This window comes from Bos indicus, chromosome 29 (assembly GCF_029378745.1).
Source record: "Bos indicus isolate NIAB-ARS_2022 breed Sahiwal x Tharparkar chromosome 29, NIAB-ARS_B.indTharparkar_mat_pri_1.0, whole genome shotgun sequence".
Lineage (NCBI taxonomy): Eukaryota > Metazoa > Chordata > Mammalia > Artiodactyla > Bovidae > Bos > Bos indicus.
Window position 1 is genome coordinate 27,977,627 of NC_091788.1, and position 15,021 is coordinate 27,992,647.

Genomic DNA, 15,021 nt, shown 5'->3' on the forward strand with positions numbered 1-15,021 from the left:
AGATCATTTTACTAGTTTACTAGTTTTCCAGTTTTTCTCTATCAGATAAAGTATTGCATCTTTAATGAAAAACTATTGTTTGAGTTTTAAGTAAGATTATGAATTTCCATTTTCTAGAATCTACTCATTATCTATACAAATGTAAACTAAAAGTGAGTTGGTCTTTAAACAAAGAACACATTCCACAGTTGACAAATACTGAGTTTACATTAAAATTTCTAATTGTATTTTGCATGTGCTCTACTAATCCACATCTCTATCATCTTTGAATTCCATAGAGAGCATCTGCAAAATATAGGATTATATTAATAAAAAAGACCAGAATAAACAGGACCTAGTATTTGTGTTCAAAAATGCTTCTCATATTTGGGGTGGGGGGAGTGGGATTATAGTATTCTCATCTTTTCCATCAACCATGAAGTGCAAATTCCAGGAACTAAACTTTGTACACTGATCCCCTGGTCACAGTGGTGGCATACATGACCTATATTGGGGTCATTATATTCTGACTCCCAGTTATCAAAATTAGAATAAAGGAGGAAGGTTCATGAGTCTGGAAAACCTATTGAGGTATAAGGATGATGTCTGCCATGCAGTTATGTTTCTTCCCCCTGGGGTCATAGTCCAGGGAGAAGGACGTTGGGACATTAAAGAAATAGACCTCAGGTGAAATGATACAGATAGTTCCCCGGTCCTTCAGATATTTTGAGTTATGATTCTAGTGCAGAAAATATCTGAAATTAATACAATTACTTTTCATATTTATGAATTATATGTTAATTTACTAGAGAAAGCACACACTACTTATATATTCTGAGTGAAATAAAAATAGTATGCATTTTACATGAGTATTATTAATACATATGTAAAGAATATGGAAAGAAAGAAAAAGTCTTCAGAAGTAACAATAGTAATATTCACTCTGATTTTAAAAATCTAGAAATTGGTATTTTCTCTTAAAATTTTATGAAGTATCTTAATTACAAAATAATTAATTTTAATTTTATTTTTTTCTCTGGTTCAACTAACATCATTGTCTCAGGAGATCACTGCATTATGAGTCTTCTTTGGTGAGAGACTGAACAATGACTTACCCAGAATTACTCTCCCCAACACCCACTCACACGTACACACGTGCACACAGACACTCACACACATGCACACACAGGCATAAAATATTCTCATTTTCTCTTTAAATATAGAAGGGACTGAGAAGAAAATGGACCCCGGAAATCACTCCTCAGTGACTGAGTTTATCCTCGCTGGGCTCACAGAACAGCCACAACTCCAGCTGCACCTTTTCCTCCTCTTCCTAGGAATCTATGTGGTCACGGTGGTGGGGAACCTGGGCATGATCACACTGATTGGGCTCAGTTCTCACCTGCATACCCCCATGTACTATTTCCTCACCAACTTGTCCTTTATTGATCTCTGTCAGTCGACTATCATTACCCCCAAAATGCTGGTGAACTTTGTGACAGAGAAGAATATTATCTCCTATCCTGAATGCATGACTCAACTTTATTTCTTCATCATTTTTGCTATTGCAGAGTGTCACATGCTGGCTGCAATGGCATATGACCGCTATGCTGCCATCTGCAACCCCTTGCTTTACAACATCACCATGTCTTATTACATCTGCTTCTGCCTCACAGTGGGAGTTTATATTTTGGGCATCACTGGATCCACAATCCATACAGGATTTATGTTGAGGCTCTTTTTCTGCAAGACCAATATCGTTAACCATTATTTCTGTGATCTCTTTCCACTCTTGGAGCTATCCTGTTCCAACATCTATGTCAATGAATTATTGGTTATAGTCTTGAGTGCATTCAACATTTTGATTCCTGCTCTAGTTATTCTTGCTTCCTACATCTTCATCATTTCCAGCATCCTCCAAATCCACTCCATGGAGGGCAGGTCCAAAGCCTTCAGCACCTGCAGTTCTCACATTGCTGCTGTTGCTATTTTCTATGGATCTGCTGCATTCATGTACCTACAGCCATCATCAGTCAGCTCCATGGACCAAGGGAAAGTGTCCTCTGTGTTTTATACCATCATTGTGCCCATGCTAAATCCCCTGATCTATAGCCTACGGAATAGGGATGTCAAATTTGCCCTGAAAAAAAATTTTAGACTGTGAAAAACATATATGAACAGAGTCAATATTATGATGGCATATCAGTTATTTGGACTGCCAAGGAATTCCCCAATTCTTAATTATCTACAATATATTTAATAGAGAAACCTCTAACCTTAATTGATCCTTTCATAATAGGTCTCAGTAACTTGTTTTCCAACAAATATATTAATCAGACTCTGAGAGATGGATTCTTTGGAGATTAGGTCAGAACTAATAAGTAATAGAGAATATTATTTGAAATTAATAAAAATTCCAAGATGTTGCAACTAATGTTCTCTATGCTGAATCCATTAGGAGACCCATTCAAATTTCTATTTCTCTCTGTTGTTGTTCAGTCACTCAGTCATGTCCGACTGTTTGTGACCACATGAACTCAGCACGTGAGGCTTCCCTGTCCTTCTCTATCTCCCAGACTTTGCTCAAACACATGTCCCTTGAATTGGTGATGCCATCCTACCATCTCATCCTCTGTTTTCTCCTACTTTTCCTGCCTTCAATGTCTCCCAGCATCATGGTATTTTCCAATGAGTTGGCTGTTCACATCAGGCGGCCACAGTATGTCTCTCTGATTTCACTCCAGTTTTATTTTCATATTGTGTTTCATTATGATAGATATTAGACCTCCTTAATATGAAGTTTCAAATTTCATGAGGTCAGTAACTGTAATTTTGTAATTTTTATATTCTAGTTTAAATCTCATTGAGTGGTAAAATACTTTCTAAACTCAACATTCAAAAAACTAAGATCTTGTCATCTGGTGCCATCACTCCATGGAAAATCGGTGGGGAATAAGAGGAAACAGTGACAGATTTTATTTGCCTGGGCTCCAGAATCCCTTTGGACAGTGACTGCAGCCACAAAATTAAAAGAAACTTGCTCCTAGGAAAAAAAGCTATGACAAACCTAGAGAGCATATTAAAAAGCAGAGATGTCACATTGCTGACAAAGGTCCGCATAGCCAAGTAACGTTTTTTCCAGTAGTCATGTATCGATGTGATAGTAGGACCATCAAGAAGGCTGAGTCTGAAAAATATATTTTCTCAAATTGTGATGCTGGAGAATACTCTTGAGAGTCCAATGGAAAACAAAGATCAAAACAGTCAATCCCAAAATAAATCAACCCTGAATATTCATTGGAAGGACTGATGCTGAAGCTGAAACTCCAATACTTTGGTCACCTGATGTGAAGAGCCGACTCATTGGAAAAGACCCTGATGTGGGGAAAGACTGAGGGCAGGAGGAGAAGGGAGCTGCAGAGGATGAGATGGTTAGATAGTATCACTGACTTAATGGACATTTGTTTGAGCAAACTCCAGGAGATAGTGCAGGACAGGGAAGCCTGTTATGCTACAGTCCATGGGGTCAAAAGAGTAGGACACCGCTTAAGGAAAGAATAATGATGGGCCTCAGTTCAGCTCAGTTCAATTGCTCAGTCGTGTCCAACACTTTGCGACCCCATGAGCCACAGCACGCCAGGCCTCCCTGTCCATCACCAACTCCTGGAGTTCACCCAAACTCATGTCCATCGAGTCGGTGATGCCATCCAGCCATCTCATCCTCTGTCGCCCCTTCTCCTTCTGCCCCCAATGCCTCCCAGCATCAGGGCCTTTTCCAATGAGACAACTCTTTGCATGAGGTGGCCAAAGTATTGGAGTTTCAGCTTCAGCATCAGTCCTTCCAATGAACACCCAGGACTGATCTCCTTTAGGATGGATTTGTTGAATCTCCTTGCAGTCCAAGGGATTCTCAAGAGTCTTCTCCAACACCACAGTTCAAAAGCATCAATTCTTCAGTGTTCAGTTTTCTTCACAGTCCAACGCTCACATCCATACATGACTGCTGGAAGAACCATAGCCTTGACTAGATGGACCTTTGTTGGCAAAGTAATGTCTCTGCTTTTAACATGCTGTCTAGGTTGGTCATAACTTTCCTTCCAAGGAGTAGCGTCTTTTAATTTCATGGCTGCAACCACCACCTGCAGTGATTTTGGAGCCCAGAAAAATAAAGTCTCTCACTGTTTCCCCATCTATTTCCCATGAAGTGATGCGACCAGATGCCATGATCTTCGTTTTCTGAATGTTGAGCTTTAAGCCAACTTTTTCACTCTCCTCTTTCACTTTCATCAAGAGGCTTTTTAGTTTCTCTTCACTTTCTGTCATAAGGGTGGTCTCATCTGCATATCTGAGGCTATTGATATTTCTCCTGGCTATCTTGATTCCATCTTGTGCTTCTTCCAGCCCATCGTTTCTCATGATGTACTCTGCATAGAAGTTAAATAAGCAGAGTGACAATATACAGACTTGATGTACTCCTTTCCCAATTTGGAACCTGTCTCTTGTTCCATGTCTATTTCTAACTTTGCTTCTTGACCTGCATACAGATTTCTCAGGAGGCAGGTGAGGTGGTCTGGTATTCCCATCTCTTTAAGAATTTTCACAGTTTGTTGTGATCCACACAGTCAAAGTCTCTGACATAGTCAATAAAGCGGGCAAATGTGGCCTTGGAGTTCAGAATGAGCGGGGCAAAGGCTTATAGAGTTTTGAAAAGAGAACGCACTGGTCATAGCAAACACCCTCTTCCAACAACACAAGAGAAGACTCTACATGTGGACATCACCAGATGGTCAATGCTGAAATCAGATTGACTGTAGTCTTCGCAGCCAAAGATAGAGAAGCACTATGCTGCTGCTGCTGCTAAGTCGCCTCAGTCGTGTCCAACTCTGTGCGACCCCATTGACAGCAGCCCACCAGGCTCTGCCGTCCCTGGGATTCTCCAGGCAAGAACACTGGAGTGGGTTGCCATTTTCTTCTCCAATGCGTGAAAGTGAAGTCGCTCAGTTGTGTCTGACTCTTAGCGACCCCATGGACGGCAGCCTACCAGGCTCCTCCACCCATGGGATTTTCCAGGCAAGAGTCCTGGAGTGGGTTGCCATTGCCTTCTCCAAGAGAAGCACTATACAGTCAGAAGAAAAAAAAAAATCTGAGAGCTGACTGAGGCTCAGATTTTGAAGTGCTTATTGCCAAATTCTGACTTAAAGAAAGTAGAGAAAACTGCTAGAGCATTGAGGTATGACCTATATCAAATCCCTTATGATTATACAGTGGAAGTGGCAAATAGATTCAAGGGATTAGATCTGATAGACAGAGTGCCTGAAGAACTGTGGACAGAGGTTCATGACATTGTACAGGAGACAGTGTTCAAGACCATCCCCAAGAAAAAGAAATGAAAAGAGGCAAAATGGTTGTCTGAGAAGGCCTTACAATAGCTCAGGAAAGAAGAGAAGCAAAAGGCAAAGGAGAATAGGAAAGACATACCCATTTGAATGCAGAGTTCCAAAGAATAGCAAGGAGAAATAAGAAAGCCTTCCTCAGTGATCAATGCAAAGAATTAGAGGAAAACAATAGAATGGGAAAGACTGGAGATTTCTTCAAGAAAATTAGAGATACCAAGGGAACATTTCATGCAAAGATGGGCACAATGAAAGACAAAAATGGTATGAACCTAACAGAAACAGAAGATATTAAGAAGTGGTGGGAAGAATACACAAAAGAACTATACAAAAAAAGATCTTTGTGACCCAGATAACCACAATGGTGTGATCACTCACCTAGAGCCAGACATCCTGGAATGCGAAATCAAGTGGGCCTTAGGAAGCATCACTATGAAGAAAGCTACTGAAAGCTAGTGAACGTGATGGAATTCCAGTTGAGGTCTTTCAAATCTTAAAAGATGATGCTGTGAAAGTGCTGCACTCAATATGCCAGCAAGTTTGGAAAACTCAGCACTGGCCACTGGACTGGAAATGGTCAGTTTTCATTCCAATCCCAAAGAAAGGCAATGCCAAAGAATGCTCAAACTACCACACAATTGCACTAATCTCATGCTAGCAAAGTAACGCTAAAAAATTCTCCAAGCCAGGCTTCAACAGAACCTGAACCATGTACTTCCAGATGTTCAAGCTGCATTTAGAACAGGCAGAGGAACAAGATATCAAATTGCCAACATCCATTGGATCATCAGGAAAAAAAGCAACAAGTAAGCAATATTTAATTTAGTTTTCAAACAAAGCAGATATTTAAGTTTTTGTTTTTCAGAGAATTGAAGAGTAGAAGGGATTATCCCCAGGTCAGACAGCAAGTAAGATGTTGAATTAAATTTTCAATTCAATACTGTGTAACTTAGTATCATGCTGCTGCTGCTGCTGCTGAGTCACTTCAGTCGTGTCCGACTCTGTTCGACTCCATAGACAGCAGTCCACCAGGCTCCCCCGTCCCTGGGATTCCCCAGGCAAGAACATTGGAGTGGGTTGCCATTGCTTTCTCCAATGCATGAAAGTGAAAAGTGAAAGTGAAGTCGCTCAGTCATGTCTGACCCTTAGAGACCCCATGGACTGCAGCCTATCAGGCTCCTCCATCCATGGGATTTTCCAGGCAAGAGTACTAGTATCATAACCAATAAGAATTATGAAATCATGAAATTTGGGAACTGGAATAAATGCTAAGTGTAATTGAATTCAACCAGGTGCTCTTATCTTTAAACAATATTTGCTATGCAATTGACCACTCAGAACAACCACAAACATCTTGACTATAAGATCATGGTCTACCTGATGATTGGAATGTTAAACCTTTGTTGTGAAACCAAATATTTCTCCCTACAGTTTCAAGCAGTTAATGTTACTTTAATCTCTTAAGACATACAAAGACATACCTCTAAAATAAGTCAATTCATTTAACATTGAGATGAGTGTTATGTGCCATGTGCGGATTTGCTCTGCTAAAAAATGTCTTCAGCTATTTCAGTCATTCTAAAATGCATATTTCTATATCATTTTTATGAAGCTGTCTAGTTTTTCTTCATCACATAAAGTATTGTACCTCAGATTGAGCACACTAATCCAATTATTGCTTGAGCATTAAGTAAGAACATGAGTTTCCATTTTTTGTGATCCTACTAATCTTGCATCACTGACTCAATGGACATGAGTTTGAGTAAGCTCCAGGAGTTGGTGATGGACAAGGAATCCCAGTGTGCTGCAGTCCATGGGGTCACAAAGAGTCAGACATGACTGAGTGACTGAACTGAAATAACACTTCTTCATAAATTTAAACTAAAAACACATTGGTCTTTAAAAAAAAATACACTAACCAGTTAATGTAACTGTTGCTAGTTAATGCAACACATTGGTCTTTATAAAATTACATCAACTATTTAATGTAACTGTTGACTAATGTTTACTACAATTTCTACTTGTATTTTGCATATATTCTACTAATTCATATCCCCATTGTCTTTGAGTTCTATGGAGAACATATGCAAAACACATGACTATTAAAAAAAAAATCATAAATACCCTTACAGTTTGTCTTCAAAAGCCATTATTATATTTTGGAAATATGAATAATTATCTGACTGCCAATACTTCAACTATGAAGCCTAAATTGCCTAAACCACTCTTAGTGCACTGCTCCCGGGTCAGAGATGAGTGCAATTGTGCAGTAGTTTGAGCATTCTTTGGCATTGCCTTTCTTTGGGATTGGAATGAAAACTGATCTTTTCCAGTCCAGTCCACTTTTCCAGTGGCCATAGGCCACTGCTGACTTTTCCAAATTTGCTGGCATATTGAGTGCAGCACTTTCACAGCATCATCTTTCAGGATTTGAAAGAGCTCAACTGGAATACCATCACCTACACTAGCTTTGTTCGTAGTGATGCTTTCTAAGGTGCACTTGACTTCACATTCCAGGATGTCTGGCTGTAGGTGAGTAATCACACCATTGTGATTAGCTTGGTCGTGAAGATCTTTTTTATACAGTTCTTCTGTGTATTCTTGCCACCTCCTCTTAATATCTTCTGCTTCTGTTAGGTCCATACAATTTCTGTCCTTTATCAAGCCCATCTTTGCATGAAATTCAAAGTTCCCTTAGTATCTCTAATTTTCTTGAAGAGATCTCTAGTCTTTTCCATTCTGTTGTTTTCCTCTGTTTCTTTGCACTGATCACTGAGGAAGGCTTTCTTATCTCTCCTTGCTATTCTTTGGTACTCTGCATTCAGATGCTTATATCTTTCCTTTTCTCCTTTGCTTTTCACTTCTCTTCTTTTCACAGCTATTTGTAAGGCCTCCCCAGACAGCCATTTTGCTTTTTTGCATTTCTTTTCCATGGGGATCGTCTTGATCCCTGTCTCCTGTACAGTGTCACGAACCTCCGTCCATAGTTCATCAGGCACTCTATCTATCAGATCTAGTCCCATAAATCTATTTCTCACTTCCACTGTATAATCATAAGGGATTTGATTTAGGTCAGGCCTGAATGGTCTAGTGATTTTCCCCACTTTCTTCAATTTAAGTTTGAATTTGGCAATAAGAAATTCATGATCTGAGCCACAGTCAGCTTCTGGTCTTGTTCTTGCTGACTGTATAGAGCTTATCCATCTTTGCCTGTAAAGAATATAATCAATCTGATTTCAGTGTTGACCATCTGGTCATGCCCATGTGTAGAGGCTTCTCTTGTGTTGTTGGAAGAGTGTGTTTGCTATGACCACCGCGTTCTCTTGGCAAAATTCTATTAGTCTTTGCCCTGCTTCATTCTGTATTCCAAGGCCAAATTTGCCTGTTACTCCAGGTGTTTTTTGACTTCCTACTGTTGCACTCCAGTCCTCTGTAATGAAAAGGACACCTTTTTTGGTGTTAGTTCTAAAAGGTCTTGTAGGTCTTCATAGAACCATTCAACTTCAGCTTCTTCAGTGTTACTGGTTGGGGCATAGGCTTGGATTACTGTGATATTGAATGGTTTGCCTTGGAATGATCTCTATTCAGTTGTTTTTGAGATTGCATCCCAGTACTGTATTTCAGACTCTTTTGTTGACCATGATGGCTACTCCATTTCTTCTAAGGGATTCCTGGCCACAGTAGTAGATATAATGGTCATCTGAATTAAATTCACCCATTCCAGTCCATTTTAGTTTGCTGATTCCTAGAATGTCGACGTTCACTCTTGCCATCTCCTGTTTGACCACTTCCAATTTGCTTTGATTCATGGATCTAACATTCCAGGTTCCTATGCAATATTGCTCTAAACAGCATCGGACCTTTCTTCTATCCCAGTCACATCCACAACTGGGTATTGTTTTTGCTTTGGCTCCATCCCTTCATTCCTTCTGGAGTTATTTCTCCACTGATCTCCAGTACCATATTGGGCACCTACTGACCTGGGAGGTGCATCTTTCAGTATACTATAATTTTGCCTTTCGATACTGTTCATGGGGTCCTCAAGGGAAGAATCCTGAAATGGTTTGCCATTCTCATCTCCCTCTCACTTCACATTCTGTCAGAGAAATGTGACAAAGAAAGGCAATGCCAAAGTATGCTCAAACTACCACACAACTGCATTCATCTCACATTCTAGTAAAGTAATGCTCAAATTCTATAAGCCTGGCTTCAGCAATACATGGACGGTTAACTTCCAGATGTTCAAGCCAGTTTTAGAAAAGGCAGAGGAACCAGAGATCAAATTGCCAACACCCACTGGATCATAGAAAAAGCGAGAGAGTTCCAGAAAATCATCTATTTCTGCTTTATTGACTATGCCAAAGCCTTTGACTGTGTGGATCACAATAAACTGTGGAAAATTCTGAAAGAGATGGGAATATCAGACCACCTCACCTGTCTCTTGAGAAACCTATATGCAGGTCAGGAAACAACAGTTAGAACTGGACATGGAACAACAGACTGGTTCCAAATAGGAAAAGGAATTCATCGAGGCTGTATATTGTCACTCTGCTTATTTAACTTATATGCAGAGTACATCATGAGAAATGCTGGGCTGGAAGAAGCAAAACTGGAATAAAGATTGTTGGGAGAAATATCAATAACCTCAGATATGCAGATGACACCACCCTTATGCAGAAAGTGAGGAGGAACGAAAGAGCCTCTTGATGAAAGTGAAAGAGGAGAGTGAAAAAGTTGGCTTAAAGCTCAACATTCAGAAAACGAAGATTATGGCATCTGGTCCCATCACTTCAAGGAAAATAGATGGGGAAACAGTGGAAGCAGTGAGAGACTTTATTTTGGGGGGCTCCAAAATCACTGCAGATGGTGGTTGCAGCCATGAAATTAAAAGACGCTTACTCCTTGGAAGGAAAGTTATGACCAACCTAGATAGCATATTCAAAAGCAGAGACATTACTTTGCCAACAAAGGTCCATCTAGTCAAGGCTATGGTTCTTCCAGGAGTCATGTATGGATGTGAAAGTTGGACTGTGAAGAAAGCTGAGTGCCGAAGAATTGATGCTTTTGAACTGTGGTGTTGGAGAAGACTCTTGAGAGTCCCTTGGACTGCAAGGAGATCCAACCAGTCCATTCTGAAGGAGATCAGCCCTGGGATTTCTTTGGAAGGACTGATGCTCAGGCTGAAACTCCAGTACTTGGCCACCTCTGAGAAGAGTTGACTCATTGGAAAAGACTCTGTTGCTGGGAGGGATTGGGGGCAGGAGGAGAAGGGGACAACAGAGGATGAGATAACTGGATGGCATCACTGACTCGATGGACGTGAGTCTCAGTGAACTCCAGGAGTTGGTGATGGACAGGGAAGCCTGGCGTGCTGCAGTTCATGGGGTCACAAAGAGTCAGACATGACTGAGCGACTGAACCGAACTGAAGGCAGAAAGAGAAAAACACGTATCATTTGTTCTAAAGGAAAACATAACACAACATTGTAAAGAAATTATACTTCAATAAATATAACAAATAATAAAAGATTTTATGAAATATAAACAATATGCCTTATTTTCAAATGGGTAACTGTTTATTGTATTCCTTTAAGGGAAGCTCTAGTATAATTGAGGCTTATTTCAGTTGAGTAAATGGTTGAGTTTTTCCACAATTTCAATGTGCAAATTGATTGAGAAGCACTGTGTTGCCCAAGTGTAAATTCTTTTAAAATTAATTGAACCTAATTCATTTAATCATATCTTATAAGTGCTCCCTGATGTGAGTTTCCAATTTATCTTACATCATGCTACAATCTATGACTGCTTCTAGTTATTCCAGCTTTGGAAAAAAAGTAACAGTATATGCATTATGAAACATAATTGCCTTATAATATAGTATTCATTAAATATACAATTTAACAAGTAAAATTATTATTAGTGACCACTTCAAAAGAATATTACATCAATATTCTGTATTCATGCCCTTAAATCTAAAATTAAATTATATAAAGATTTCATTTTTGAATCAATTATTTACATTATCTATTATTATAAAAATTAAATATATATACTACTTGAAAAATGATTTTAATTCATTATTAAAAATTTCTGGCTTTATTAACAGTAGGATAAATTTTCTGAATATGTCCTGATCCCCTAAATCTACTATTCACAGTCTAGATGGTGAAGCCACAGCATTGGTAGGAGCTTGTAAGAAGTGCAGAATTCAGATCCAACTTAGACTGGCTGGATCAGGATCTGCAGTTTAACAAAATCCTTAGCAGAGCCTGTGAACAAATCTTTTTTTGCTAGTTGATAAGTTCAGGATGACAAATAATACCTTTTGAAAGAAAATGTTCAACAACTGGGGACACTTCACCTGTGATTGCCTCTTTTCTCAAGAGCCAGTCTCCTGAGAAATAAAATCCTTGGAGAGTATTTGAACACATGTTATTTATTGCCTGGCATAGCTAAATCCAGGATGCACCTTCATAGCACAGTGATCACAACTGCTCAGGGGAGAACTAAGAAAGGTGCAGATGTTTGCTACCTTGAAGCTGAAGAAACACACACTGAAGACTTAGAATTGAAGAGGCTGATCTGTGATGCATAACGGCTTCAAAAGTGACTCTTGAGACCAGGGCTGTCAGGCCCGCCCTCCAGCACTAAAGACAGCAGAATGCTGGGTACCTATCACTCCCCACACTAACAGTAGTGCTATTCGTCTCTGAGAGCACATTGTGAAATATATTTGGCATTGAGATTTCCAGGAACAAAGAAAGGTGAGTGTGTTGATTTTAGACTTGGTATTTGAGACCAATTATGAAAGTAATAACCGTTGGCATTCAGGCAAATATTCCACAACATCTTCATTCATAAAATTATCAGTTTATTCATAAACCAAGTTTTTAAAGTTGCTGTGATGTGCCAGATGTGGGATATTTTCTTGGATGCAGAGGAAACTAAGTCAGATTTGTTCATCACCTGATTTATAGTACAACTGGAGTCTGAAATCGTGCTGTTTAGAAATGGAGGATTATTGAGCTTGTCATAAGAAAGCCTAATCAATTAGAAGGAATTTGAGGTTTTCATGATGATATTCTGCTTTCCTAGTGCTCAGGTGATGAAGAATTTGCCTGCAGTGTGACAGACCTGGGTTTGATATCTGGGTTGGGAAGATCCCCTGGAGAAGAGAATGGTGACCCACTTCAGTATTCTTGCCTGGAGTATCCCATGGACAGAGGAGCCTGGTGGGCTACAGTTCATGAGATTGCAAAGAGTAAGACATGACTGAGCAGCTAACACTACTACTACTATAATGACATTAGTTGTAAATGAGATTAGTAAAGAAAAACTATGTAGCAGATAATAGAGATGAATGGGGTTGAGTCTATTATTTCATATAAGTAAGTAAAAATCTAAATAAGTTGAGAGAATTTGACTTATTCCAGAAAATGAACATTTTCTGAATTTGAATGTAAGTTTCTGAAACTGGAAGGAATCAGATGTGAACTGAGTCTGATTGAGTGTATTCAGTGGTTAAGAACAGACATATCTAAGACCTCAAAATTTTAGAATATTTTCCCTTGTATTCTTAGATCTTTCAAATGCCATACATAAAATGTCTTTTGTCTCTTTAGAGTCCCTTGAGATATATAACGACATCTGTTAATTATCCCAACACCTCAAATATTTTTCAAGTTTTACAGTCTTCTTTTGCCTTTTATCTTGTCAATATCTCTCCTTAAGAAGAATATCTGTAACTAAACTCCAAACTCATTTATAATTTAAGTGTAGCATAGTGCTTCCCAACCTAATCGCACACATAGAAAATGGTAATATTTGTGTAAAGTGACAGGTTAAGTGAATCACGCTGCATGTGGCCAGTGGTGATCAGCTTAACACATGAAGAAGTCTTGGTTCGATCTCACTTCCTCATATCTGTGGCTTTGTAGTTCCATGGAACTAGTACTAGAAAATCATGTTACTGGGATTACTACTGATCATACTCTAGACATTGTGTTTCTACAAGTGCAATCTGAAACTAATTTCTTTATTAACCAGTCGCTTACTTTGTGAATTTTATTGACTTAATAAAAAACTGACCCCTAATTTTTTTCAAGTGAATGGCACACAAAGCTATATCCAGTATTCAAAGGATTATGTTTTTTAAAATCTAAATTTTAAACATAAATACTCTTTACTTCATTAAACTTCAATTTGTTTGTTTTAACTGTTTGCAGTATCTCTATTCATTTTTCCAGTTGCCATAACCCTCGGGAGCTAAGTTGTACAAACTTGGAAGGTTTTGTTGATCACAGAGTGTGCGCTAATCAGGGGGCACTGGCAATTCTCAAGCCCAAGCTTCACTGAGAAAGAAAAATTTCAGCACAGAGTTTGAGTATCAACTGCTCATTTCTAATTGTATTCCTACCTATCCCCATTAAAAGTCAAATAAGCTAAGGCCAGTAAGTAGTAACTTTGTCATTTTTAATGTTCAGTGATTCCATCTTATATTCTAATAAATGACTCAAACCCCATATAAACAGCGTTTATAGCATTGCTATATACACCTAATTCTTACATTAGGTGTATAAGATGGACATTGGATCAGGACTAAAAAATAATGGAAGGCATTTTGAAACAAAAATTACAAAATGTTCAGTTCCCTGGCTCTGAATCCATTAGGAGAGCTGTTCAAATTTGTATGCCCCTCTGAGTTTTCACTCCAATTTTATTTTCATATTATGCCTCTTTATAATGAATATTAGGCCTTCTTAATATCAAGTTTTGAATTTCATGAGGTAAGTAACTGTGTTTTGTCATTTTTATACCCTAGACTAAACTTCATTTTGAAATGAAGTGCTGTTTCAGCAATTTTTGCCAAATTATTAAAGAAAGAAAGAAGGGAGAAGGTAAGGGAAGGACGAAAAGGAGGAAAGGGAGGAGAGAAATAAGAAGATAAAAGGAAAATAAAGGAGACAAAACTTTCTCAAGTTCTTCACCTAAAACATGCTGCTACATGAACTTTGTGTCTTCTAACCCAGTAGTTCCCAAACCTCGCTGATCATCACAATTACATTGGTAGTTTTGTTGGCTTATTTGTTTTTATATTATTTTGATTATCAGGTGTTAAGATCTTTAAAATCTTCCAAGATTCTAAACACTTTTTTTTTAGTTTATTTACTTTAATTAGAGGCTACTTACTTTACAATATTTTTGAGGACACTTTTTAAAGATAAAGAGCAAAAAGGAAAAGCATTTTTTAAAATAAAAGTATCAAATACTAGACTAAAAAAGAGGCAGTGGTAATGATTTAACTAAAGTAACAGCATATACAATAAAAGAGAAATTTGATAAAATTCTGGAATTCTGGAAGTACCAAGATTTGTGAATTATTTAAGATTGTAGAGGCAATATTTCAAAGAGACAGAAACAAAAATGATTTATCAGAGCTGTTCTACCGAGATTAATCTATCCCTGGAGTAAAGAATGTTAAGGAAGATGATTGAAGAATTTCATTTTTAATTATATGTTTACATTTTTACACTCATTATATTCATAAATGTTGTGATCTCTCTAGGTGACTCTGATGATCAACCATATTGGGGAATCCTGAATTAACAGACCATCTTTGTGTTCAGAATTGTTCCTTTACATCTGACTGT

The 15,021-nt window shown here is 38.4% G+C and overlaps 1 protein-coding gene across 1 annotated transcript; it reads left to right on the forward strand.

The window, feature by feature from the left end:
* The first annotated feature begins 1,186 nt into the window (after window positions 1–1,186).
* On the forward strand, window positions 1,187–2,556 carry LOC109554053 (putative olfactory receptor 8G3). Its single transcript, XM_019954356.2, has one exon. It carries the CDS (start codon window positions 1,220–1,222, stop codon window positions 2,141–2,143), a length of 924 nt encoding a protein of 307 aa, XP_019809915.2. The 5' UTR covers window positions 1,187–1,219; the 3' UTR covers window positions 2,144–2,556.
* Window positions 2,557–15,021: the final 12,465 nt, after the last annotated feature.